General features: G+C 39.3%; 1 protein-coding gene across 3 annotated transcripts in view; it reads left to right on the plus strand.

Annotated features, from left to right (window-relative positions):
- Positions 1-26837, plus strand: part of LOC126285313 (DNA polymerase interacting tetratricopeptide repeat-containing, protein of 47 kDa-like) — a 71098-nt gene that overhangs the window by 23189 nt on the left and 21072 nt on the right. For all 3 annotated transcript variants that reach the window (XM_049984611.1, XM_049984612.1, XM_049984613.1), the window contains exons 3-5: positions 5859-6030; positions 14733-14925; positions 15051-15165. In XM_049984611.1, coding sequence (XP_049840568.1) covers positions 5859-6030; positions 14733-14925; positions 15051-15165 — 480 coding nt within the window. The remainder of the gene's footprint in view (positions 1-5858; positions 6031-14732; positions 14926-15050; positions 15166-26837) is intronic.

Genomic DNA, 26837 nt, shown 5'->3' on the forward strand with positions numbered 1-26837 from the left:
AAGGTGTTAAGTTAGTTTTCATTGTGCCTGTCTACAACGTAATTTTTCTTCTTTATGATAAGGGCAATCTATCCTTTCCTGATATTGTACACATTTATTGCTATAATCTAAGTTGCCAGCCAGGTTGTTTCCTGTTACTCCTACTGTAAGTATATTATTTTCATGACAATCTGTTCACAAAACCCTTACGTTCTGGCAAAGCTTGGCACTAGGTTTTATTATGCTTGTGATCCGATATACTATACGTAGCTTTTGTTGTAGCATATTGCATACACCCTGCTACTTAGCAGCCTTTTCTTTCTAATTGACTTCTCTACCGACATAGCTATTAAGTTGTTGCTGTGAGTCCATCTGTGCTCTGCTGTGCTCAAAAATTGGTGGAGGCTCTTTTTGTATTTGGAGTAACCAACTAAAATGATTGCTAACCCAGAGATTGAAAATGTGATTCCTGAGCTTCTCTGCTTTTACTTATTACTTGTTGTTATTCCCCAGACCCCGTTATCTCATTCTCCCTTTAGTCTGTCTTATACAAAAATCACTATTTCTAATTCTACCTGAAGGGCACAAATCTTTCTTCCTTGTTCCATGACTCTCTTGTCTCAACAGCATAATCTACAACTTCGCGGGAGAGTCTCATTTGTTACCTTACTGGCCTAACAGTCATCCCAATGAAACACCCGCCAACAGTCCTGACATGATTCTCCCAAACTCACTAACCAACAACAAAATCCACATTTATCACACACACTGCTTCTACAGTAAAACGAAAAATGCTAACACACACCTAAACTTCAATAGGTAATTACCAGTACACATATTTGTCTTCTGATGAATTTTGCCGTTAACTTCGAGGTGGCATCCTTGAATTTGCATGATTGAATTTTTCAATTGTGATTGTGATTATGATTTATTGGTCAACTCTGCTCTGTTATTGAAGCATGCCACACATATTTACAAATGTTGAGTATGCTGGTGTGAAATTTGTTTCAGACTTTGTAATGAAAATGCTGTTGCTGCTTGTAGTAGAAATTATGGTAGCCACAGAGTACCGGATTCAAGAGTATTTATTTGTGTTTTTACTCAACTGTGTGAGGCTGGTATAGTGCCCAGCTGTCATATCTCATTCAGCTGTGCAATTGAACTGTATGTGGATGATGTAGAAGACATTATTCAATTGGTAAAACATTGTCTTTCAACAAGCAAACACCGAATTTCCACATGTATCGATGTTCCACATACAAGAATTCGGTGGACATCATGTATGTATGGCATCATTTACTGCACGTTCAACAGCTTTTAGAAGTGTGACTAGAATTTTGTCAGCTAACTGCAAATCACCCAGTAACTCAATTAATTGCATTTATTGATGAAACCAGTTTCACTTGTGGCTGCGTCAGTAAGTCTCGTAACTCACATTGGTGGTCTGAGAAAACCCATAAGCCTTTATGAAGACACATCTTCAGGAACACATCCCTGTAAATGTGTTATGTGTTCTGTGGTGTGATAGACAGCTATTGGGCCTGTTGTGTTAATGCTTTGTTTTACAGGACCCTGAGAAAATGGGGATTGGTGGAAGAAGTCCTTTGGTTATCAGTTTTTTTTAATATTCCCACCTATTTTTATACATTTTTTACCCTCCAGTATTGATTCTTGTTCCTTCTTTGTCAACACAGAAAAGTTTCCCTATTTCTAGCCAGAACCCAGTTCCACATGCTGTTCCTATGTTGTTTAGCTCATAGAATCCCTCCATATGGCCTGAGCATCAAATCACCCACCCTGATTGAAAATCCTTCTTCTACAATGACCTGTCTGTTATCATGGTCCGTACCAACTTGGTCTTTTAAAACCATATAAATCAGGCCAAGCTTCCTTGCACTACCTCTTCTCCACCTGCAAAATCCTCCTGCTCTGCAATCCCCAATTCTTGCATCCCATCTCCCAGATTGAAAAGCTTGCTCTCAATGAACTGCAGAAGCCTGCACAACACCACATCAAAAAACTGTTTACTCTTTTTGATTACTACTCTCCAGTAACACTGCAAAAGACTCCATCAAACCTTTCCCACATACCCTCACAGCTGACAAATCCTGCCTTGCAGACACACTACAAACTCTAGAGGATTTCCTAACCTTGAATCTGGGCCCCAAATCTGTCCCAAAGTTTCTCAATATGAAAACTGATAACAACGATGTAATCCTACCAGCTGAGAAAGACTACACCCATGTGGTTAAGAACAGCAGGGATTACCTGTTGAAGAGACTCTGCCACCTGCCACCTACAAGTCCTGCCACAAAGACACCATTCCAGAAACCCAGGAGGATCTGCAGTCCCTTCTCAAATCTCTAGATCCATCCCAAAACCTCTTCCTTCTCACACCCACTACTCCTTGCACTTGTATCTTCTACTAACATCCTAAAGTACATAAATCCAACCACCAAGGACGTCCCATTGTAGCTAGTTACTGTATCCTCACTGACAGACCAACCCATTAGCCTATTATCATAATCTACCCTCCTACATGAAATACATTAACCACTTTCTCTACCGAAACTCCAAGTTCCTGTTTCTTTACCATCCAGCATCCTTCTGATCACTGTGTCGACACCACTTCCCTCTACACTAACATTTGCAATGCACATGGCCTTGCCACTATTGAATGTCATCTTTCCCAATGCCTGACCAACTCCAAACCAACAACCTTGTTCCTGGTTGCCATGACTCGCTGTAGCCTAATATACAAAAACTTCTTTGAGGGCATCACCTGAAAACAGCTCTGTGATACAGCAATATGAGAACACACATGCCACCATCCAATGCCAACCTATTTGTGTCCCAGAATCCCAAATCCCTCATCTGTTTCGAATGCATTGATAACATCTTCATATTCTTGTCTGATGGTAATGGTACGCTACCCACATACCTTCAGAATCTCAACACCTTCTTCCTCATTTGCTTCATCTGGTCCTTTTCAGCCCAACAAGCCAGTTTCCTCAATGTCGACCTCCACTTCAATGTCAGCTACATCAATACTTCATCCACATAATACCTACCAAGCACTAGCAATACCTCCACATCGACAACTCCCCCTTTCCTCACCAAGAAGTCCCTTCCATATAGCCTAGCCACCTGCAGTTGTTGCATCTGTAGTGACAAGCAGTCCTACATCAAATATGCCAAGCATCTCAATGAGGCCTTTGCAGACTGAAATTACTCTACCCACCTTCTCTTTCCAGTCACCTACAATCCTTCACATACCTGTTCACTGGCCACAAAGGAGCACCCCCACCCTCCTCTTTGTAACTCAGTATCCAGTATCACTGAGAATTGGGGCGGCTGAAACATGTTGTCCACCAGGGTTTCAACTACCTCTCATTGTGTATCCTTCCACTACCACCTACCCCTGCCCTGTCACATGCATCTCTTATCCCGTCAAAGACAGGGCATCCTGTGGAAGCAGCCATGTAATCTATTGACTGTGCGGCATTGTGTGTGGGCCTCACCAACAACAAGCTGCGTGTCTGCATGAATGACATTGCCAAATTGTGGCCAAGAGACAGCTGGATCACCCATTAGCTGAGCATGCCATCCAGCATGATGTGCTTGATTTTAGCTACTGCTTCACAACCTGTGCCACTTTGATTCTTCTGATGAAAACCATTTTTATGAACTGCACACATGGGAACTCACCTTGCAAAATATACACTTTGTGCTCATCACTCCCCAGGCACCAACCTTCGGTAGTCCCAGCCCGCCTGCCTATCCCTTTTCCTGTTCCCACACCAGCACTACATGTGTTCTATCCATCTAGCTCAGTCTTTTCCCCTTTTACTTATCTCTCCTTTCCCCTTGGTGCTGTCATGCCCCCCCCCCCCCCCCCCCTTCCCACCTTTCACCTCCCATCATAGCTTTCCCATGCTGCACCTAGCATCCCGCTGTCATGTCCCCACCATGTCCCTGCACACTCCCACAGGCAGTGCTGACATCTCCCACCACTCTTACTGTGCTATCCCTCCCCATCTCTACCCTATCTTTTCTGTACCCCTGTTACCCACTCCAGTATAGGTTACTGCTTACTTCAGACAAAGTTACAGTTGAGTCATAGTGTCTAGAGACAATGGTGGCTGTGTGTGTGTGTGTGTGTGTGTGTGTGTGTGTGTGTGTGTGTTTATTCTGCATCTGACAAAAGACTTAAAACATGTATAACAGTTTTGGTGCCAGCTAAAGGCATAAATCTCAATATCACCTTTGTTGTTATTCAGTAAGAGCTGTCTGTGTGCTGACACCAAGTTGCACCACTGATACAAACTGATTTAACTTGGATTTCAGTCCGAAGTTGAAGTTGCTTGTATTTTGTTTTAAAATTCATCATAGTATTTAATAAATTCTATTTCAGGTGGTCACAGTGAATGAATCCTAGTTTAAAAATCCCATGTTGTTGGTTTCAGAATTTTTTAATCACTTACTGCTTCTTTCAGCTCAGGAAATGATTTTTTAATGTGAAATATGCCAATCAGGATGAATAATTCAGTTCAAAGGTCGAAGGAAGGCAATATCGTATCAGCTCCAATAGAACCATCTCTACTAAAGCTCTGTTGTGTTCAAAACAATATTCAGAGTGAAGGCAGCTTTATTTTACAATTTAATTTTATATGATTGTTTTTGTTTAATTATTCTCCTAAATGATAGTTTGCTGTTAAAAGGCAACCTTTATAAGCAGCTCAATAAATGAAAGAGCTGATAGGGTGGCTTACTTTAAGTGCTTGCTTTTATATTTTCTCCTTGATAATAATGAATTCCCATATATTCTTATATTTCAATACTATATTCAAATGCTCAAAATTAGCACCACCCTTTGCAATATGTCATCTTGAATAGAACAATTTTATTTTTGAAGTACATGTAATATGTAGTTACAAATGTTACCATACATCACATTAATAACTGCCCTAGTATCAGGTTGTTTATTGTGCATGCAATGTGGAATTTTCTCGTCAGACTAAGCGACGGCACCAGAAGAATAATTCTGATGCAATTGACCAAATCTGTAACCAGCAAATGTTTGTTTGCAATCATTGACATGGAGCTAAGAAACACCACATATTACTTTACATCTTTTTCCTTCTCTTTTAGACAGTAAACTTAAAATTACATTTGTGAATTAAATTTTAATGTTATTCTATGCATCACAACAGCCCTCTCTCTTCCTTTTGTTTCATTCGCCATCCATAATAACAAAGGTACAGCTCTATAACGCATAAGCACTCTGTATAGTCATTTAAACAATACCTATATTCATAGTCTACAGATCAAAGGAAGGCACTGCCAGATCTTTTTGCCTTGGGATTTGTAAGGGTCCACATTGTCATAATGTTCACTGGTGAGTAAGATTGTCAATCATTGGAAAACCCAAAGCCTTTAACTGACATATTCTCCAGTACAGCTTTCCAAGCCTGTAACATTAATGTCACTGACATTCATGGGATAAAATAGAAGTGCATTGCATTTAAGATGAAAATAAAGCAATTTTTTTTTTTATTCCTATCGATGTAGCTTTTCTTCCATTGCAGGATTAACAGTTTTCTTCCATTGATTGTTTTATTTTTTCATCATCCTCATGTGTCAACCTTATGCTCCAGTATCACTAATAATTCTCTCATTACATAGCGCTGTGTAGAAAATATAAATCTATCTGCCGTCTAAAGACTACTGTATGTAGTGATTTTCATTTCATTATTGTCCCTTTGACATGGTGGTTATGACCATTACAGTTGTGAACATCATTATTGCTAAATATTAGGTAAGCAGTTTGGAGATCTACTTCATGATTACTAAAGTATTAAACTTTCTGTACTTTACAGAATTAGCAGCCACATACAAGGAAGATGGGAACTTTAACTTCAAGTGCAAAAAATATCGTGTTGCCATCATAAGTTATACGGAAGGTCTTCGCCAGAAATGCAGTGATGATTCACTGAATGCCCAGCTCTTCAACAATAGAGCAGCAGCACACTTTTTTCTGAAAAATTACAGGTATAATCAGGCAGTAGAAATTCAGAATGGAATAACAATGATATTAACAATATGAAGTAGGATACATTGCTACTTACCACTTTAGAGAAGGCATTGAGGGGCAGACAGGCACATTTAAAAGTATGCTAAGCTGTCAGACAGAGTCCTCCTTCAGATTTAGAAGAAAAACATGAACAAACACACACTCCCCACCCCCCACCCCTCCACCCACACCCATCCACATCAACCCACCCACCAACACACACACACACACACACACACACACACACACACACACACACCACAATTCAGAATGTTGGTTATTGTTACAGTGTTCTACAGCTCTGATGGCTTGTGCAATAACTTTTCATGCATGTAAACTGTAACAAAGTCAGTCTTCATTTTTCCAGTCCACAAAGACAAGAGAGCACTTTGAAATGGTTTGACAAAAGATACAGGGTGCATGCTACCTGATGGTTTGAATTATTGGGACTATCATACTGTGAAGTAACTTGTAGCTGCACCTCTTGTTGATGGCTTGACTAGCTCCCTCTGACATTCATGAGTAATGCCTTACATTTGTTTCAGCAAGTTCTTCACATTTTGTGACACTTATTATCACATTCTGTGAATGTTGAATATATCTGAGTTTGGAAACCTATCAAATTAATGTCTTATTCAGGCCTTGTACTTCCTTTCCTGTATGTATTCAACAAATATTTATGTGAATTTTACTTGTTTAACTTCTGTGTCTGTGCTCTGATAGATTTCCTCCACTCTCTGGTGGTCATTCAGAGCATTGTTTCATTTTACTAAAGTCAAGTCATTTTTTGTCTACTGGCAACTTTGCTTTTGTGTCCGCAGTTCCCATTAACATTTATGAACTTCATGAAGAGTTTATTACAAATTTATCACAGTTGCAATACAAGATGTAAATAAAATAGAAAGAAACTTCCACATGGGAAAAATATATTAAAAACTTACCAAGCGGGAAAGTGCCGGTAGACAGGCACAATAAATAAAACACACAAACACACACACACACACACAAAATTTCTGGCTTTCGCAACCGACAGTTGCTTCTTCAGGAAAGAGGGAAGGAGAGGGAAAGACGAAAGGATGTGGGTTTTAAGGGAGAGGGTAAGGAGTCATTCCAATCCTGGGAGCGGAAAGACTTACCTTAGGGGGAAAAGGACGGGTGTACACTCGCGCGCGCACACACACACACACACACACACACACACACACACACACACACACACACACACAAGCAGACATTTTGACATGTCTCCTTGTGTCTGTGTATGTGCAGATGGATGTGTGTGTGTGTGTGTGCGCGTGAGTGTACACCTGTCCTTTTCCCCCTTAGGTAAGTCTTTCCGCTCCCGGGGTTGGAATGACTCCTTACCCTCTCCCTTGAAACCCACATCCTTTCGTCTTTCCCTCTCCTTCCCTCTTTCCTGAAGAAGCAACCGTCGGTTGCGAAAGCTAGAAACTTTGTTTGTGTGTTTTATTTATTGTGCCTGTCTACCGGTGCTTTCCCACTTGGTAAGTCTTGGAATCTTTGTTTTTAATACAGTTGCAATGCATATATTTTGGTGATGAGTTTCGACCCAACAGTTTCATTCTCAAGTCAGACCTACTGAGGCTGCACTGAAAGTGCCTGATCTTAATGACAATCATTTAAAATTGGCAAATATATTCATCACGCAGTGATGGTAGACAAATGTCACAGTATACATATGCTCAATATATAAGTCAGAGTCTGTTTGTTCTTTCTACTCAACACCAAGGTCAAACAGAGCACAACTTCTGTTTGTAAATGTACCACAAAATGTGTTGAACAATTGTGTAACACAAAAATTAGGTATTGTTATAATTTTGTAATTTGTTCATAGAATTTTGCAGAATGACGTAGATAGAAGAAATACAAAGTTTGAGCAAAATCCAGTAAATATTTTCCACAAAAATCACTTGTTTTTTTGTTAGTTTCAGATTTGGCAGGGAAAAGAAATACAAAGCTGATATTTTGAGAATACATATGTTTTGATGTAAAAATAGGATATAGAAGGTTTGCTAAAATTATCTTCATTACTTTACGAGAAATGTGAATTTTGAACGAAAGTACTTAGTAGATTATTGTGTTGTTAAATATAAGCCAGAGTATAGAAATTGCAGAATTATATTCTATATAAGAAACTATAATTAATAAGACATCTAAATAAAATTAAAGTGCCAAGCTCAGTCATGAAGTGCATTTCGATGTTATCCATAACTGGGAACACGAGCCATCAGATGGCTGTTTACAGACACTTTTGAGTGATATCAAGGAACATTAAGACCACAAAATTTTACAACTGTTAGCAGTGAACTTTTGTAAAAACTGTAAAAATTGAAATGCATTATTTCTCAGTGTAACATCGTTTGTGTGGTTCCAGTTGTATTCTAAATCTGCATGGCAAGTGAAGTATTAAAAATTTACCACTTTTAAGCAAGCAACAGTCAGTACTTTAAATTATTAGAACAATTAGATTCAGAACAGTAACTAACATGAAATAGAATTTAGAGGAGATTTGGTTAGAGTAGCAAAAATTGATGTGCTTTATAAAAGATGTTGTGTATGAAGCAACAAATTTTTGAATATATGTTGTTTTTGATTGCAGTGATCTTTTAATTTTTCTCTGTGATTTCCTTACAATTTTTTTGAAGTATAACTTAGATTATTTTTCGATGATGTAAATAAAACAGAAAGAAACTTCCACATGGGAAAAATATATTAAAAACAAAGATTCCAAGACTTACCAAGCGGGAAAGCGCCGGCAGACAGGCACATGAACAAAACACACAAACACACACACAGAATTACGAGCTTTCGCAACTGGCAGTTGCTTCGTCAGGAAAGTCCCTCTTTCCTGACGAAGCAACTGCCAGTTGCAAAAACTCGTAATTCTGTGTGTAGTTTGTGTGTTTTGTTCATGTGCCTGTCTGGCGGCGCTTTCCCGCTTGGTAAGTCTTGGAATCTTTGTTTTTAATATATTAGATTATTTTTCAGTTTACAAGAGCTGAAATGTGGACATGTAGAATGTAGGTTGCAAATATCAAGTTTTAGGCTACTTTCTATGTGATCATCAAAGTAATTTACAAGGCCTTGTCGCATAGTAACAGTGACATTACAAATCTGCTGCCCCACATGTAATGTATCTATTATAAAACAAAAGGTTACAAAAATGAAAACCATATTTTTATGCTGTTGATCACTTTGTTAATGCCTAAGACAGAATTGTTTGAATTGCCTTTCATGTTAATTCCAAAGTAGAAGTCTGTTTCAGTATAAGCCTTAGTTTCTCATCATTATTTTCTGTTCATTTGTTAAAATAATTGAACTTTGCTACTTTGATATAATGGTCATTTTCTGTCAGTTTCACTCTAATGACCGTTTCAAAATCAGTTTTGCATTGTGCTAATGTCTACATCTACTTGGATCACACTGAAGTACCTTGCAGAGTGTTCATCAAACCACTTTCAAAATTCTCTCTAATTTCAATCTCAAAGCATGTGAAAAAAAAAAAAAAAACGAACACCTATATATTTCTGTCCAAGCTGTGATTTCCCTAATTTTATTATGATTAGGTTGGCGTCAATAAAATATTTTCACTTTCGGAGGAGAAAGTTGGTGATTGATATTTCAGGAGAAGATTCCGCCGCAATTAAAAATGCCTTTGTTTTAATGATGTCGACCCCAAATCCTGTATCATGTCAGTGACACTCTCTCCCCTATTTCAGAATAATACAAATTGTGCTGCTCTTTTGTGAACTTTCTCAATGCACTCCATTAATCCTATCTGAGAAGGATCCCACACCATGCAGCACTGCTACAAAAGAGGATAGACAAGTGTAATGTAGGCAGCCTGTTTAGATCCTTTGCATTTCATAAGTGTTCTGGCAATAAACTGCAGTCTTTGTTTTGCCTTCCCCACAACACTTAATTGTTCGTAATTGTTATTAGAAGCTCAGAAGAGCGGTATTGCCATCCAAGAAATTTGATGGACAGGGGGTGGGGTATTGGAAAAGAAAGGGGGCACTATGTTCTATAGCTGTGATGATAACAGATATGAGCTTGGCACAGATTTCCCTGTTCATAAAGCTCTGAAACATTTGGTGATGAATTTTACCCATTAATCTAAGGCTATCAGTAATTAGAATTAAAGGAAGATTCTTTAATTATAGTATAATTAATGGACATGCACCAACAGAAGAATCTATTGAAGAGCTTAAATGTGATTTCTATGTTACCCTTGAGAAAGCTTATGATAAACATCCAAGGAATGACATCAAGATAGTGCTGGGTGATTTTAATTCATAACTTGGAAGAGAAGACATGTTCCAGTCCATAGTGAACATGCATCCACTAATGATAATGGAATAAGATTGATCCTCTTTGCAGCCTCCCGGAATATGATAGTGGGGTCTAACATATTTCTCCATAAGGAGATACACAAGGGCACATGGAAGTCATCTGATGGTAGAACCATTAATCAAATTGGTCATTTACTGATAGACCAAGAGGCAAAATCTAATTTGCTGGATGTTCGAAACTTTTGTGGCCTTAACGTGGATTCAGATCATTTTCTTGTAATGGCCAAGATAAGAGCAAGGATATCAAATGCTCAGAAAGGAAGACGTACTAGGAAAGAACAGTACAACATAGCAGCACTGAAATTAACAGAAACTTACGAATCATACTGTCAGAAAAGTTTCTCGGCCCTGGAACAAGATCAAGAACAATGAACAATGTGAGACAGTAATGACATAGAACAAAAATGATTGACTATAAAAAGAGTTATAGACATTTCAGCTAAGGAAACACTAGAGATGGAGAGAAAATCAGTAAGGCCAACATGGTTTGATGAAGAGTGTAAGACTGAAGAAAAGAACACTGAATACCAAAAGATATTACATGCTAACTGCACAAGAAGCTTGTTGGAGGATTATCGAGAGAAAAAGAGAGCCAAAAAGATGACACATCCCTGAAAGAAAAGGAATGGACTAAGGCTGAAATAGAATGTATGGAATTTTCCAAGAAGAAGAATGAAACAAGGAAGTTCTTTATAAAAGTAAACAACACTAGAAGACAATTTGCTCATGTAATCATCTTGATTAGAGATAAAGAAGGAAACATAATAAATGAGAGTAAACAGACAGTGAAGATGGCGAAGATACTTTAATGACCTGCTGAATCAAGAGAGAGAGCAAGCAGAGGATATCTCTAATGATTGTGAGTGAGCGTTGGAGGATGAACAGCCACTGGGTGGCCCAGGGTTAGAGTATCTTAAAAAAGCTTTAAGGAAATTGAAGAATAAAAAGGCCTCCAGCACTGATAGCATTCCTGCAGAATTGCTAAAATGTGAAGGAGCAATGTTAGAGCAGTCTCTGTTTGAACTTATTACTCTCATCTGGGAACAGGAAAGGATACCAGATGAATGGAATGAAGGAATATTATGTCCCATACATAAAAAGGGCAACCAAATAGGGTTTAGAAACCACCGTGGAATCACCCTCCTGATCCTGAGGTACAAGGTGTTATATAATATTATTTTTGGTTGTCTACTCCCACAGGTGGATACAGAAATTGGATTATACAAAGCGGATTTTGGTGAGGAAGGTCAGCAATAGATTTTAAACCTGCACCAAATTTTGGGGAAAACTGTTGAATATAGAATTGGAACACATCACCTCTTTATTGACTTTAAGGCTGCATCAATAGAAACCAGTTGTTTCATGCCTTACAGGAGATGGTGATACATGGAAAACTCCTTAGAATGGTTAAAATGATGATGTCTGACGTAAGAAGCTGCATTTGAGTTCGAGGAAATTACTCAGACCTCAAATGTTTCAGATGGCTCTGAGCACTATGGGACTTAACATCTGAGGGCATCAGTCCCCTAGAACTACTTAAACCTAACTAACCTAAGGACATCTCACACATCCATGCCCGAGGGAGGATTCGAACCTGCGACCTTAGCAGTCACGCGGTTCTGGACTGAAGCACTTAGAACCGTTCAGCCACCGTGGCTGGCACTCAGACCTCCTGGGAAAAAACAGTGGGCTATGTCAAGAAGAAAAGGTGATTAGGGAAGCAGGTCTACAGACCAGGGGCACCATCTTTTACAAGTCGGTGCAGCTTTTGGCATATGCAGAGGACGTAGACATCATAGCACAGGCAGTACCAGCACTGGAAGAAGCTTTTACAGCCTTAAGAAAGTAAGAAGATGTGTCTCATTATGAAGATAAAATTAAAAACATGGCCTGTGGGAAAGCATATCAACCCAATATCCCGTTAACTTTCAGTGTGAGTGGATACCCATTTAAAAGAGTAGACAGCTTCAAGTATCTTGGTTCCACAATCATTTGCTTTAATGACATCGCAACTGAAATTAAAATTAGGCTGAAATCATCAAGTAAGGCATATTTCACCTTGATTAATTTATTCCAGTCAAGACTCCTCAGCCGCCCAGCAAAGTTCCCTGTTCATAAAACCCTTTTTATACCAGTTCTTACTTATGCTTCAGGAACATAGCCCTTGACAGAAACTGATGCAAGGCTGCGCGACGGATTTGAGAGGAAAGTTTTGAGTAGGATAATTGGCCCTGTGTATGAGAGAGAACAATGGAGGAAAAGGTACAATGGAGAATCGTACACTATATATGCCGATGCTCCTGTAACAAAAATCATACGATCAGGAAGGATAAGATGGGTGGGTCATGTGGCAAGAATGGAGAAGTCTGAGGTGATAAAGAAGATTCTCTTTGATAACCCAGGAGGACAAAGGGGGCGAGGTCGACCTCGAGCAAGATGGCTGGATGGAGTGGAAGAAGACCTATACAGAAGCTCGGTTGCAGAAACTGGAAGAGGGTAGCATGTGACCGTGATGGACGGCGGAAGCTCGTTGGGAAGGTCAAGGTCATCCTGGACTGTAGCACCACAGAAGAAGAAGAATTATAATACCTGGGATTTTAGTTGAATTTATGGCCTTTAGATTTGGCTGATTTACTGTGTAAATGAAGTTTAATGGGTTCCTTTTAGCCTCATATGGATGACCTTACACTTCTCATTATTTAGGGTCAATTGCCAATTTTTGTGCCATACATATGTCTTTTCTAAATCATTTTGCAATTTGTTTTGACCTTCTAATGACTTTACTAGACTTTACAGCAGAATCATCTGCAAACAACGTAAGCTGGTTGCTCAGATTGACTCCTAAATTTTTTATGTAGATAATGAACAGTGTAGGGTCTATAACATTACCTTGGAGAATGCCAGAAATCACTTCTGCTTTACTTGGTGATTTTCTGTCAGTTACTATGAACTGTGACCTGTCTGACAGGAAACCACTAATCCAGTCACATAACTGAGACAATACTCCATAAGCACGCAGTTTTGGAGTTCTAGAAATATGGAATTCATTTGAAATCCTTTGTCAGTAGCACTCACCAATTTGTGCGAGTAAAGAGGTAATTTTGTTTCACTAGAATGATGTTTTCTCAATCCCTGTCAATAGACCTTTCTCTTCGAGGTAATTCATAATGTTCAAACACAGTTTATGTTCCAAAAATGCTGGTCCATATTGACATTAATGAAATGAGCCTGTAATTTAGTGAATTACTCCTACTACCTTTCTTGAATATTGGTGGGACTTGTGCAATCTTCCAGTCATTCGTCAAATGAATGGTTGTATACAATTGTTAAGTATGAAGCTATTGCATCAGCATACCCTGATAGGAACCTAAGTGGTATATAGTCTGGACTGGATGACTTGCTTCTAATAAGTGATTTAGTTGCTTCACTACTCCAAGGGTATCTACTTCTAAGTTACTCATGGTGGCAGCTGTTCATGGTTCAAATTGTGGAATATTTACTTCATCTTCTTTGCTGAAGGTATTTCGGAAGGACGTGTTTAGTAACTCTGCTTTAGCAGCACTGTTGTCAATAGTATTTCCATTGCTGTCGTGCAGAGAAGGCATTGATTGTTTCTAGCTGTTAGCATACTTTACATACAACTAGAATTTCTTTGGATTTTCTTCAAGTTTTGAGACACAGTGTCGTTATGGAAACTATTATAATCATCTTGCATTGAAACTCGCACAAAATTTTGAGCTTCTGTAAAAGATCGCCAATCTTGGAGATTTTGTATTCGTTTAAATTTGGCTTGCTTTTTTCATTGTCCTCTAATCTGAGCGAACAAGTATGAGATGAGATCTGATGTAGACTACATTGCAAGTGTCTGTGTGTTCCTCCCTGACTTGTCAAAATAGTTTGATGTAATCTGTGTAACTGATGTAAATGAGGTGCTGCAAATGATTAAATTTGCAGCTCTGACATTTACCACTTTCTTTCTGGGTTTCTCTAATTCAAAGCAAATTGTATCATTTTTCATCAAGAGAACACATTGTTATTATTTATCTAGCAAACGTGTTAGTGACTAACCTTACAATAATGATCTTTAATTTTCCATAGTTTACGTAATAGCTGTTGCATTGCTCATTTGTGAGTTACAAGTCGTTTGAGTGAAACTGCTTTTGTATCAAAGAAAGTATGTTAACTCAATACTGCCAAGTGCCTGTTTAATGAAATTCTTGTATTCTTGTTAGGAAGAGATGATTAAATTATGGCTCAAATTAAAAATGTCATTAATGTATTCTGGCCACTATACAAAACTGTTTCAGATCATGTCTGGCAGACTGTCGTGCAGCTCTGAAGGTTCAGCCAGGCTATCCAAAGGCACTGTCTCGTGCGGCTGAGTGCAGTTTTCGCCTATCATTGTTTGATGATTGTATTGCATTCTGTGATGAGATGCTAGCAACAAGTACAAGCAACAAGGAGGCCTTAGAATTGAGGGCGAAAGCTGTTGCAACAAAAGTAAGTTGTCACTTGTTTGATATATCTCAGTATAAAGCATTCTCTCTGAATTTCTGTTGATATTGTAAAAATGCCAAACCCAGTCTGCAAGCAATTGAGAAACTGGACTTACTTATTTATTTCAGAAGCGAGCTGAAATGCAAGCTAGAAGACAAGCTGTTGCACGCAGAAAACAAGAAGCTGAAGAGAAGGAACTGGCAGCAGCCATTAAAGAACGAAATCTGAATATTGAAGGGCAAAGTGAGTTGCAATTATAATTCCTCTACTTTTCATTCACAGTGTATGTGTATCACATGGATTTTATCTGTCTATTCACTCTACTTTTCATTCACAGTGTATGTGTATCATATGGATTTTATCTGTCTATTCACTTGACCTCCATCCTGTTTTCTAAAGTTGTGTGTGTGTGTGTGTTTTCTTATTTTTCTCATCACCCCTATTTCCCTTATCCAGTTTATCTTTGCAGATTTACTGACTGTATGCTTACTTCTCTGTCATTTACATGGGAAGACCTCTTCTGCGTCAGATATATTCCCGTCTCAATTTTTCTGATAAAACTAGATCTTCCTGCTATCTTCCATACCAATTGTACTTTCAGATTTTCAGTTTTGGATTGTTGTTTTTCATTCTTTGAGCATATTCAGATCTACTCCTCTTGTCACAAAAGTGAACCTGCTCTGAGTAATTAGCTCTTCATTATATATTCTGTTTCGTCTTTTCAGTCACCTGTTTTAATTCGTTTGGTTGTGTCATAATTTCAGCCCGTGTATTGAGTGTTAACCACAGCAATAAAAATTCAAGAATGGGAACAATAAACAAAAATAAGAAAAGGCAGTTGCAGTAACACACACAAATAAATACACCTAGAATAACCAAACTTGAATGAGAACACCAAACATAAGTTATATACGAAGACTGTATGCTTAACTAGACCAAGTCCAAACAAGTAGCATGCATCCCAAGAGTGCATTCAAGTACGGATATGAATGAACCATAACAGAATGAGGGAGATAGCCCTCTGCTCTGGGATTATAATAGGTAGGTTGCTAGTTGGATTCGCTAGGTGGAACTGTGCATGGGGTATGCCTTCAACCTCACTGCAATGTTGCCATTGCTGTTGAATTGTGCTGCCTCCTAATGGCCAGATCTATGCTGTGAGGTACAGGTGAGTTGAATCTTAACAAGATGAGGCTTGTTATGGTCATGACCAGCATGGTACCACTGCGGTAGATGTGGTAACATAGAGTTAACATAATCCTCTTCCCTTGGAAGGGTGACAATGATAGAATGCACCTTCATCTCACCTCCCTCCTTCCACACTCCGTGGGACAGTGTGTGGCACCACGTGATGTCCATGTGTTCTGGGGCACCATTGATGGTCATCTGTGGAGAAGCCAGAAGTCCCCTGTCAGCTGACACTGGAGAGTAGAGCCGGAAATGAACATGGGAATGACAGCTTCATCACACCAGCCACAAGGGGTCAGTGGTGCTGGAATGGTATCCGTGGGGGTATCCGGAGCCTAGGGTCAAGGCAGGAAGTGCCTGATAAGGCACCTGTTGATCTCCAGCACTCCCAGCTGCTGCTGGAGATCATTTCCACTCAGCCCCTATTGCTCACCCACAGGACTAGAAAAGATGTCGGAGGAGGGTCAGGTAGGCAAAATTGTGCTTGTTGTTGGAGGTGGCTGCAGAAACAGAGAAAGGGGGGGGGGGGTCTAAGGATAGTGCAGAATGAGAGGATCCAGATAATGGGAAGGAGGGCTACCCAGGGGTTGTGTGCAAGGCAGTGGAGGTTGGTGCCTCACCTTGTGGGCAAAGTCGGTTGCAATGGCAGGCGACCAGCCTGTCCTCTGTCAGCGATTTTGAAGACTCTTTGATCTCACTGGCTGCGAATGACTGCTGGGATCCAGCTGTCATGGTGATCAAAAGCACGAGCCCAGACAAGGGTCTCAGGAATTTGTATTGTGGTGACAGAGGGGCTAAGGTGGGCATGGGACAGGCAGCAGAAGGTTGATGAATGTGCGAGGCTAGTGCCCCTGCAGCAGTTCAGCTGGACTCTTCTCACCCAGTGGCATGAACCTGCAAGAAGTGAAAAAACAAATGAGAGCTTCTTCAGCCGGAGTGCCCCTATGTATTTCTTCGTCTGCACCTTGAATGTGTGAATAAGGTGTGCCCATTAGCCTGAGGGTGGAACAGGGGTACCTTGACATGGTGAATACTGTGTTGTACACAGAGATCTTGATATGTCTGAGCCATTTGTGGGTCATTGTCCACCACCAGGGTGTGGGGGAAGGCTTTGATACAGAAAGGGTCCTGCAGAATTGAGGTGGACTCGCTCCCACAGCTGTGAGGTTTTTGGCCATGGAGGGTAACACTACTGCTGGGCGGATTGGTCATCTGCACATTTAGAACAAAGAGTAATTAAATGTTTAATCTCACGATTGATCCCTGGCCAATAGACATCTGGATGGGCCAACGTCTTCTTTTGTCTCCCAGCGACCATGATGCTGGAGACAAAGGATGTGTCACACCTGAGGCATGCCAGAGTGACCACATGTAATACAGCATGTTCTATGTTCAACAAAATAACACCATCAGTGAGAGTCAGTCTAACACACAGTACAAAATAGTTATGAACAGAATTCACACTGAATTTGCTACCACAACTAGTAGAATACAGGATCCGAGTATACCACATGGACGATGCAGAAACCAGTAATTGGGAACCCACCCACTGTCCATTGAGATTTGTCATTGAGATAGAAACAAAAAGCATCATCCTGGTCAAAGCTGGATTTGTGACCCATAGAAAGGCGGGAGTGGGCATCAACATTCGAGTGCTGAGCCTTCGGGCTAAAGTGGATTGTGATGTGATAATAGCTGAGGAACAGAGCTCACCTTTAAAGTCTGTGTGCCGTCTTGTCCAGCAGATGTGCCACAGGGCTAAAGAGAGAAGCTAAAGGTTCATGGTCCTTGACGATGTGAAACTTGATGCTGTAAATAACCACAAAAAAATTCTTGATTGTGTAAACAATTAGCTTCTCAGAATTAATCAACCAGGAAGTTTCAATTGTCTTCTCAGTTAGTCAGTAATTTTTCTGTTCAGAGTTGAACATCTTCAAGGCAAAAACAATGGACTATTCCAAACTGTATGCTCTGTGATGAGACAGCACGGCTCCCACACTGTACTGTGATGTGTCAGTAGCCTCAAGAAGCTGGTACGTGTCCAGGCATGGGGTGGAACGCAGACCATCTTTTAACTTCTGGGATGCTTGTTCCCATTCACACATCCAAACAAATTATGCGCCCTTCGTGAGCAAGAGATCGAAAGGATATGCTACAGTAACTGCTTGCAGCAAGAACTTGTGGTAGTATGCGACTTTATCTAAAAATGCCTGGAGCTCCTTCAGTTGGATGTGGGGGGGCCTCAGCAGCCACAGTATGACTGTTGGCTGTATCCCTGAGGTTAGAAATGATACATCTGAGGTATTCGGTAGAGGATTGGAAGAAACATTAGTTATCACAATTGCACTTGAAACCCTGATCACGTAAGCTGTAAAACGGAAGCTGAAGGTTGCAAAGATGGTCCTTGGTGGTGGGACCCAAGACAACTATGTCATCAAGATAGTTGATATAACAAGCGATTCATTGTGTGAGTTGCTCCAAATAACATTGAAAAAGCACTGAAATGCTAGGAACTCCAAAAACCAACCAGTTGTACCAGTGGAGGCCCTATAGCATATTTGAGAACAAGAAGTCGACATGATTCTTCTTCTAGTGGCAACTGTGAATGTTCTTCAGACAAATTTAGTTTTGAAAAATACTTTCCCTGCCAGTTTCATCATGAATTCTTCAAGGGAGTGAATGAGCTATGTATTGTAGACGTGATTTGACCATGCCCTTGAAATTGCCGCTTCATCATGAGTTCTTCAAGGGAGTGAATGTTAATTATACACAGACTGTGATTTGACCATTCCCTTGAAATTGCCGCAAAGACAGAACTTGCCTTATGGTTTCTCAATAATCACTAACTTCATAGCCCATTTGCTGGACAACATGGGTTCCATGACTCCCAAGACTGTCAGCCTATCTACTTATTCTTTTACTTTATTACAAAGTGCCAGGGGCACAGGCCAGACACGAAAAACAGGAGGTTGTGCAGTGGGTTTGAGAGTGATGTGCACCACGTACACTGTGGTCATGCCAAAAGGACAAAAAATTCCTTGCAGAGGTCATCCAATTCTTAAGAGGGCAGAAGGTCTGACATTGAATTTACCACATTATTCAGTCATTAATCAGTTACTGTGAACTGGAATGCCATGGAAGCATCTAAACCACAAAAAAGTTTCCATAAAGGCACTGTCCACCATAAGAAATAACAAAGGGTGCACTGCTATCTTGTATATCACCAAGCGAGGTGGTGCAGTGGTTAGCACAGTGCACTCACATTTGGGGGGGACAACGGTTCAAACCCGCATCCAGCCATCCTGATTTAGGTTTATGTGATATCTCCCAATTGATTCAGGCAAATGCAAGGATGGTTCCTTTGAAAGGGTATGGCCAACTTCCTTTCCCATCCTTCCCTAATCAAATGGGCCCAATGACCTCGCTCTTTGGTCCCCTCTTCCAAATCAACCAACCAACCTTGTATGTGATCTCTGCCATAAACTGTCCCAGAATGGGAAATTGTTACCGATTATAACTGGCAGGACAGTGGGAAGCAGGAGACAGCAGAGGAACGCTGAGGTGTAGGTAAGTGTTCCAGTTCAGAAGTGATGCCACTGTGCCTATATCCATCTGTGGTTGAAGGGGTGTGCCGGTGATACATACATTGATGAACAGTTTGTTAGAAACAATTGCAAAGTTGTCATACACATAACTAATGATGCTAATGACCATAATTTTAGGGTTGGAAGTCACAGCCAGAGTTGACAAAGAGTTTCACACCAATGCTACATGTCATTGTTTCGACACTGATGGCAAGATGTCCAACGGTGAGGGCAGGTTGGCCAGTTGTGTTGAGCAAAAAAAAGCGGGGCGAGAGGACAAGTGCTTGTGAAAGTTTGTCCACCATAGTCGATTGCATGCGGAGCGTGGCATCTGGGCATTTTGTATGGCTGCAACTTCCGCTTCTGAAGGCATGCTGGAACATGAGTATCTACTGTCATCTAAGTTAATAGCAGCCACATCAGCCCCAGAATCTAACTGATGGTCTGTGGACCAGGAAACTACAACTGCTTGTGCTATCTTAAGTAAAGGTGGACCTCTTTCATTTCTGTCTGTGAACACAAAATTGTTAGTTTTTTAGGCTACCAGTTTCGGTCGATGCTTACCATCCTTAAAACAGTTCTGTAGGTGGTCATTGCTGATGAGACTGGGTAGTATAAAGACATTAATTTTTATTTTATCAGAGATGGAAATAAGAGAACTTTATTCTACATTTTCTGGATCACTGTTCTATTCACGATTGTGTCGTATCTTGTACAATCTAATTACAGTGTCTTGAACCATTGTGTCTGTGTAAGGTCTCAAACCATTGTGTCTGCATAAGATTCTTGAACAGTATTGAAATTATACTTGCGACTTAAGCTTTGCAACTTCACAACCCATGCCTGATAAGATTGATGATGTTGTTTTCTACATTGATAAAACTCCACTCATGCGGAAATCACAAGAGTACAGGGCATGTCCAGAAAGTAAAGTGTCACAGTTTTTTTGTGATGTGACTACAAATTGCAGAGTGGTCAGACTGGATGGGTGGGGTGGGGGCCCTAAACTTTCCACTAGTAGGTCACTTTGTTGCAACCGTGCTTTTGAATGGTTAGGGAAGCTTCTTCCATGAACCTATATGTAGCAGTCACGTTGAAATTATGATGAAGAAATCTTTAGAGCAACACTATGCAATGAAGTTTTGACTGAAGCTCAACAAAATGCCACTGGAAACTTTTGGAATGCTTAAAGAAGTCTTTGGGAGAGATTGCTGTTCCAGGTTTCAGTCGAATTGTTGACACCACATGTTTAGAGAAAATCGGGAGGAGGTCACTAACAATGCCCTTGCGGGGTGCACTTCAGCATTGCGAACAGGCAACCATGTGTCTTGTGTGCACCAGTTATTGAATACATTCTGTTGAACGAGTGTCGGCTTGGTGCCGGAAATGTTGGATCTGCTGAAAACAATTGTTCATGAGATTGCACCAGAAGACTTAGCCATACGGAAGATCTGTGCAAAACTTGTGTCCAGACTTTTGACTGATGTGCAAAAGCAACACAGAGTGGAAGTGTTTGAAGAGCTTAGTCATCACTGAATCACAGGGTCACCCATGTCTGAAAGGAGTTCTGTGCAGTGTGGAAATTGCACCACAATAATTCACCGGCTCACACCGCCTTTGTTGTCACAGTCTGCCTAACCTATATTTGTGTGACAGTGGTGCCACAGCTGTCATACAGTCCTGAAATGGCCCCCGCAGATTTCCTTTTGTTTCTTCTGTTGAAAAGAGACCTCAAAGGAAAGCATCTTAATTGGTGAACAGTGTGCTACTTCGACAGCTTCTTTGTAGAGCATCCTGGGGGGGGGGGGGGGGGGGGGGGAGGAAGGAAGAAGAAGGCAAGTGACCTATTTCATCAAATTACACACACACAGGATCGTTAAATGGGGATTATTTTGTTTATGTAAATTATTAGTTTCAATTAGTGGATTTCATTCTGTGTGTTAAAATATTAGTGTGTGGAAACATGACAAATTACTATTTGTATTTTTAATGTGTTTGAAAAAATGTTTGGCATGATAATGTCAGAATAATAATTTTATTATTCTTTGGAATAAAACAAAAATAGAAAGAAGTTTGTTATTCCATTGAGATTGTACTTAAAGTTTCTTGGTGTGTACGACAAAAAAATAAAATAAATTGAAAACTCTAGTTAGACTGAATCCTTAATGAATGTAAAGCACAACAAATTTGGAGACCCCCAATGGGATCAGGGGAGACGATGACATTTACAAGGTAATTACGGTGAAATTTTCATCTAATTTTTTAACTTAAATTCATCACATACTATGATTAAAAAAATAGTAATTTGTCGTGTTCCCACATTTGTTGCTCTTTATGTTCATTAAGGGCTCAATTTAACTAGATTTTTCAGTTTATTTTATTTTGTTATCATGCACAGCAAGAAACTTTAATTACAGTAACCATGGAATAACAAATCTCTTTTCTCATTTTGTTCAAAGAATAATGATATTATTATGCCAACATTATCACGGCAAACACTATTCAAACACATTAAAAATACAAATACAGTGGAACTTCAATTTTACATTCTCCAATTTTACAATTTTCTCAATTCTACATTGTAAATTCGTAGCCCCTTTGAAAAACCCATAAGATCAATGCTAAAAATTCTAATTTCTTACTCAAAGTTTCAATTGACTTTGTCCTGTTTTCTTCCCATTGACATTTGATGTGTCTGAACAAGTAATAAGTGGCAAAAAAGACAAATGGTTCACAGCAGGGGTGATGACAGAGTAAAGGAAATATTTTAGGCTGTTGTGGAGAGGGGAGACATGATAGAGGAAATGGTGATGTGATCCACAAGTGCTGTTGTCAGCACAACTTGCAACATTTAACTCCACCACACAGCTATGATACAACTACTGCTAGGTTGCAGCAGTAATGGAAAAACAAAACAGTTGACGTGAAGTGATCCGAACCGAGTCAATACGTGACAAAAGGGCCCATCCAGCATCTTTTTTTGTGCCCTCCTTTTGCATGTATATCCAATGTATTCAGCAACAGTATCAATTATCAACCTTTTAAATTCAAATACTGAGTCTCGAAGAATAAGCTTGGTCCCAATAGAGGAAACATTGCCCATTACCAGCTAGTGAACTCTTATCAGCTGCCAACTTCTTAGTCACCCAATAGCTATTGCAGCCACCACACTACACTAATGCTCATAAAATGAGCTTGCCTACAGGATGTGCAGAGAGGGGATATGGCCCTTCAATGACCAGAGTGCAGGGAGGGGTAAAACCATTTTGTGATGTGCTGAAAATACACTTTTCGTATAGACGATGTGCTCAACAGAGATGTCACGTGAAAATAGAACAAGGGTTGTCTGATACCACATTTTAGAGACTTCTGTGTTCAAATCTGACACAATACAATTGCAACAACTACATACACTACTCTCATATTAACTTTGCACCACACACTGTAGATCATAAAGACTGGCAGCAGTGATAGAGGGCATGAAGCAAAAGCTGTAGCACCTGAGTTTTCTTTCAAATTTACATTTGCTCAGTGTATAGTAGTCTACTGGGCTGACTTCTAATAAGGTTGTAACATCATTTGGGGAAGTAAACTCATTTTTCCACATGTCTGTCTCTCTCGTAAAGCCTAAAATAACACATTAACAGTGTTGAGCACACAAAGTGTGGCTCATAAGAAAAGCATTAAACAGTAATAGTAGTAGTAACAAAATTTGTCATTAAGTAGTTGTCTGCATTTATGTAGAAGGTTTAACCAGTTGGCTGCTGTGATGTTTTTGGTTTAATTCAATGTGTTAATCAATTTTTGTTATTTTCTGTGAGAGTACAAAGTAACACATGTCTTGAATGAATAATTTGTGTTTGTAGCATGTTGGAAAATAACTTGATCACCTTGTATCGAGATACTAATTCCAATTTTTTGATGATTTCTTACTTGCTGTTACACATTGTGAATTTTTTGAGAACTGGTGAAATCTGTTACCACAAATTGTTGTATGAACATTATATTGTACATATAATGTCCTTCACTTCAACAGATTTTATACAATGTATTGGAGAAGATTTTGATTTTTAATGGCATATGCCAAAACCATGTGCTTTTTTCGTTTTTTTTTGGGGGGGGGGGGGGGGGGAGTGGGGGTTAACATTTGTCATCATTCTGCATTTTCCTCGATTTTGCATTTTTTAAGTCTGGACCACACAAAAACATAAAGTAGGGATTTCACAGTAGTAATCTGTCATGTTCCCACTTCACTCCCTTCTCAGTTGCATACTCAATTTAGGACTCAACTAATCTTGCTGGAAATTGAATTTCACTACCAGATCTTGTTCTTCTTCTTAGTTTTTCACCTTCTGTAGAGACAAACACCAGTGTTGATTTGCTGAGGTCCTTTTGTATGAATGGTGTTTCTTTTGCTTTGTGAGTATATTGTATAGGCACAGATGGTTCATGTACTGCTCCAGTTGTGACACAAATTGGGGTAAGATTGAGTCCCTTTTTGTGCTATACTCCTGAAAAAAATCACCTAGTATTCTGATGGGCAACTATAAACTATTTCCCCTATTGTAGTATTAGGGTTTTCTGTAATTAAGTATCGAAGACCAAAAAGGATTATGGGTATTGCTTGAGTCCATTTAGCCATTTCATGGACACGGATGGCTGGTTTAAGTGTCTGATGAAGTCTTTCAATTTTTCTATTTGATTGAGGATGGTATGATGTAGTTTGGGTTTTATGACAACCACATATTTTTAATGGTGCTTGGAATAGCTCTGAGTTAAACTTTCTTCCACAGTCGGTCACTATTTGGTATCATGTTCCAAATCTAGTGATCCAACAATTGAAAAAGTGCTCATGCCACTGCTTCCAGTTTTATATCTCGACGAGATACTACTTCTGTCCAAATTGTAACTCTATCGATGCATGTTAAACAATAAGTATATTCGTCCAAAGGGGGCATTGGTCGTATCAGCTCAAGATGAATTATTTTGAAGCATGAATCATCACAGGGAAACTGTCATAATGCCACAAGAACATGTCATGATGATTCATTTTGTCACAAGCAATACATGTTTTAGCCCAATTTCTGACATTCTTTTTTGTATTGGTGTAGACAAACCTTTTAGAGTTGTTTTAATGCTCAGATGACCCAAATTGTGATAGTGTTAGAAAATGGGATACATAATGTTTCAGGAATATAAGAGCAAATATATTATGATGACATATCACATGTTAATTGTTTCCCTCCATGCGCCAAGTGCTGTTCTAATTTAAGTGATATGTATGACAGCTGGATGATAGTTGATACAGCTCTTTGTCATCTTCTTGTGCCTGAGGTATATCTTAATTTGAACTAATAATTCAAGCCTTGATAAGCTATCAGCAGCAACATTTTATTTACCTGATATGTGTCACAGCTCTGTAGTAAACTGTGAAATATACTGGAGATAACGTAATTGGATGGGCATTGCTGTCTAATTGTTTTGCTTGAATGCCTATGTTAGAGAAGCATGGTTGGTATAAATAATGAAGTCTCTTCCTGCTAACAGATATTTTAAATATCTGACAGTCGTGTATACACTAAGAATCTCTCTGTCAGACATGGAATACTTCTTTTGTGCTGTTGTGAACCTTTTTGAAAAATAATCTAATTGGTCTTCACTGTCTATCTTGCCACTGTTGCGGTGCAACACCTGCCACATAACCTGATGTGTACATAAACAATGCAAGTTGATTGTGCAACCAAGGAAATGTCAAAAGTGTAGCATTTGCAAGATCTTTCTTTCATTTTTAGGACTGCAATTGTTTCTTTTGTCCAATCAATGCATCTTTTGTTATTTTTAGTTGTACCTTTCAAGTAATCATTCAGGAAAGCTTCATTTTCACCAGTGTGTTCCAAATGCTGGCGATACAAATTGATGATCCCTAGGAATGCCCTAAGTTCGCGAACTGTTTCAAGTTGATTCTGGTGGTTCTCTTACAATTTCATGTATAAACATCTGAAATATGCTAGGTGCATTACGAAGTCTGAAGGAAATATAATTAAACTCATAAAGACTAGAAGCGGTAATAATAGCTGACATTGGTTTATCCTTTTCAGCTAATGGAATCTGATAATATTTTTTTTTGTTTTGAAGGATTTACATCATTAACTCTTGAAATCGGATGTGGTCCAGGAGAGTCTTGTCATTCAGATAGTGATAATCTCCACATCTCACCACTGGCCATTTGGCTTCAAAATTAAGTGTAGTGGACTATCCCATTGTAATTTCAATTGATGTATAATACCAGTATCTAACAGAAACTGAAATTCCTTTTTAGCAGTTTGCAATTTATATTCGCCCAATCTATGAGCCTTACTGTATTCTGTGGTGGAACACTAGACTTAATAATGTAATGCTGAACTTTGTGCTTCAACACCTTTGGTACTATGGATGGTTTTGTTAGTTCAGGAATGTTGCATAGAGTGAGCTCACTGAGTAGCATTCACATTTGGTTACTTCTGCTGAAATGTTTAATCCGGTGATGTTGTCTATTAACTTTTTATTTTTGAGATCAGTGAGTAAACCATAATGATGAAGGTACTCACCCACAATATACCTCTTAATATGTCTGTTACAGCGAATAGCCATGCAAAATTGTGTTTGAGCCCTAAATCAGTGATTAACAGCATGGAACTGTAAGTTTTTATCTCGGAACCATTTGCAGCATAAAGACTGAAGTTGAACTTTCTTGTCTTTTAAAACTCTGTACTGGTCAGGGGGTTGAACTTCCTTGCCTGTTGAAACTGGTATAACAGACAAATCTGTATTGCTATTTACCAGAAAATATTCCAATCATTACGGAACAGGCAATATTGACAGTTTGAGTTGGGTATTGGCATAGAACACTCAGCCGCTGTTTTATTTACTGTTTCTGATTTTCCTTGTTGGGCCACTGAGAAGGCTGAACATATTTTTAATGTTTACAGCTTGTTCAAAATTTAAAATGATAATAGCAGTATTTTCCATTTTTTGTTTACTTTTGCTCAGCTTCCACTTCTTCCATGCGATATTTGACTACTTGGTTTCCGAAGCCTTAATATCTCTTTTCCAATTCTTCGTAACAGAAGCTCATGGACTGACATGGATGACAGTGTTGACAGA

The sequence above is a fragment of the Schistocerca gregaria genome, chromosome 8 (genome assembly GCF_023897955.1).
Source record: "Schistocerca gregaria isolate iqSchGreg1 chromosome 8, iqSchGreg1.2, whole genome shotgun sequence".
In the NCBI taxonomy this organism is placed as follows: domain Eukaryota; kingdom Metazoa; phylum Arthropoda; class Insecta; order Orthoptera; family Acrididae; genus Schistocerca; species Schistocerca gregaria.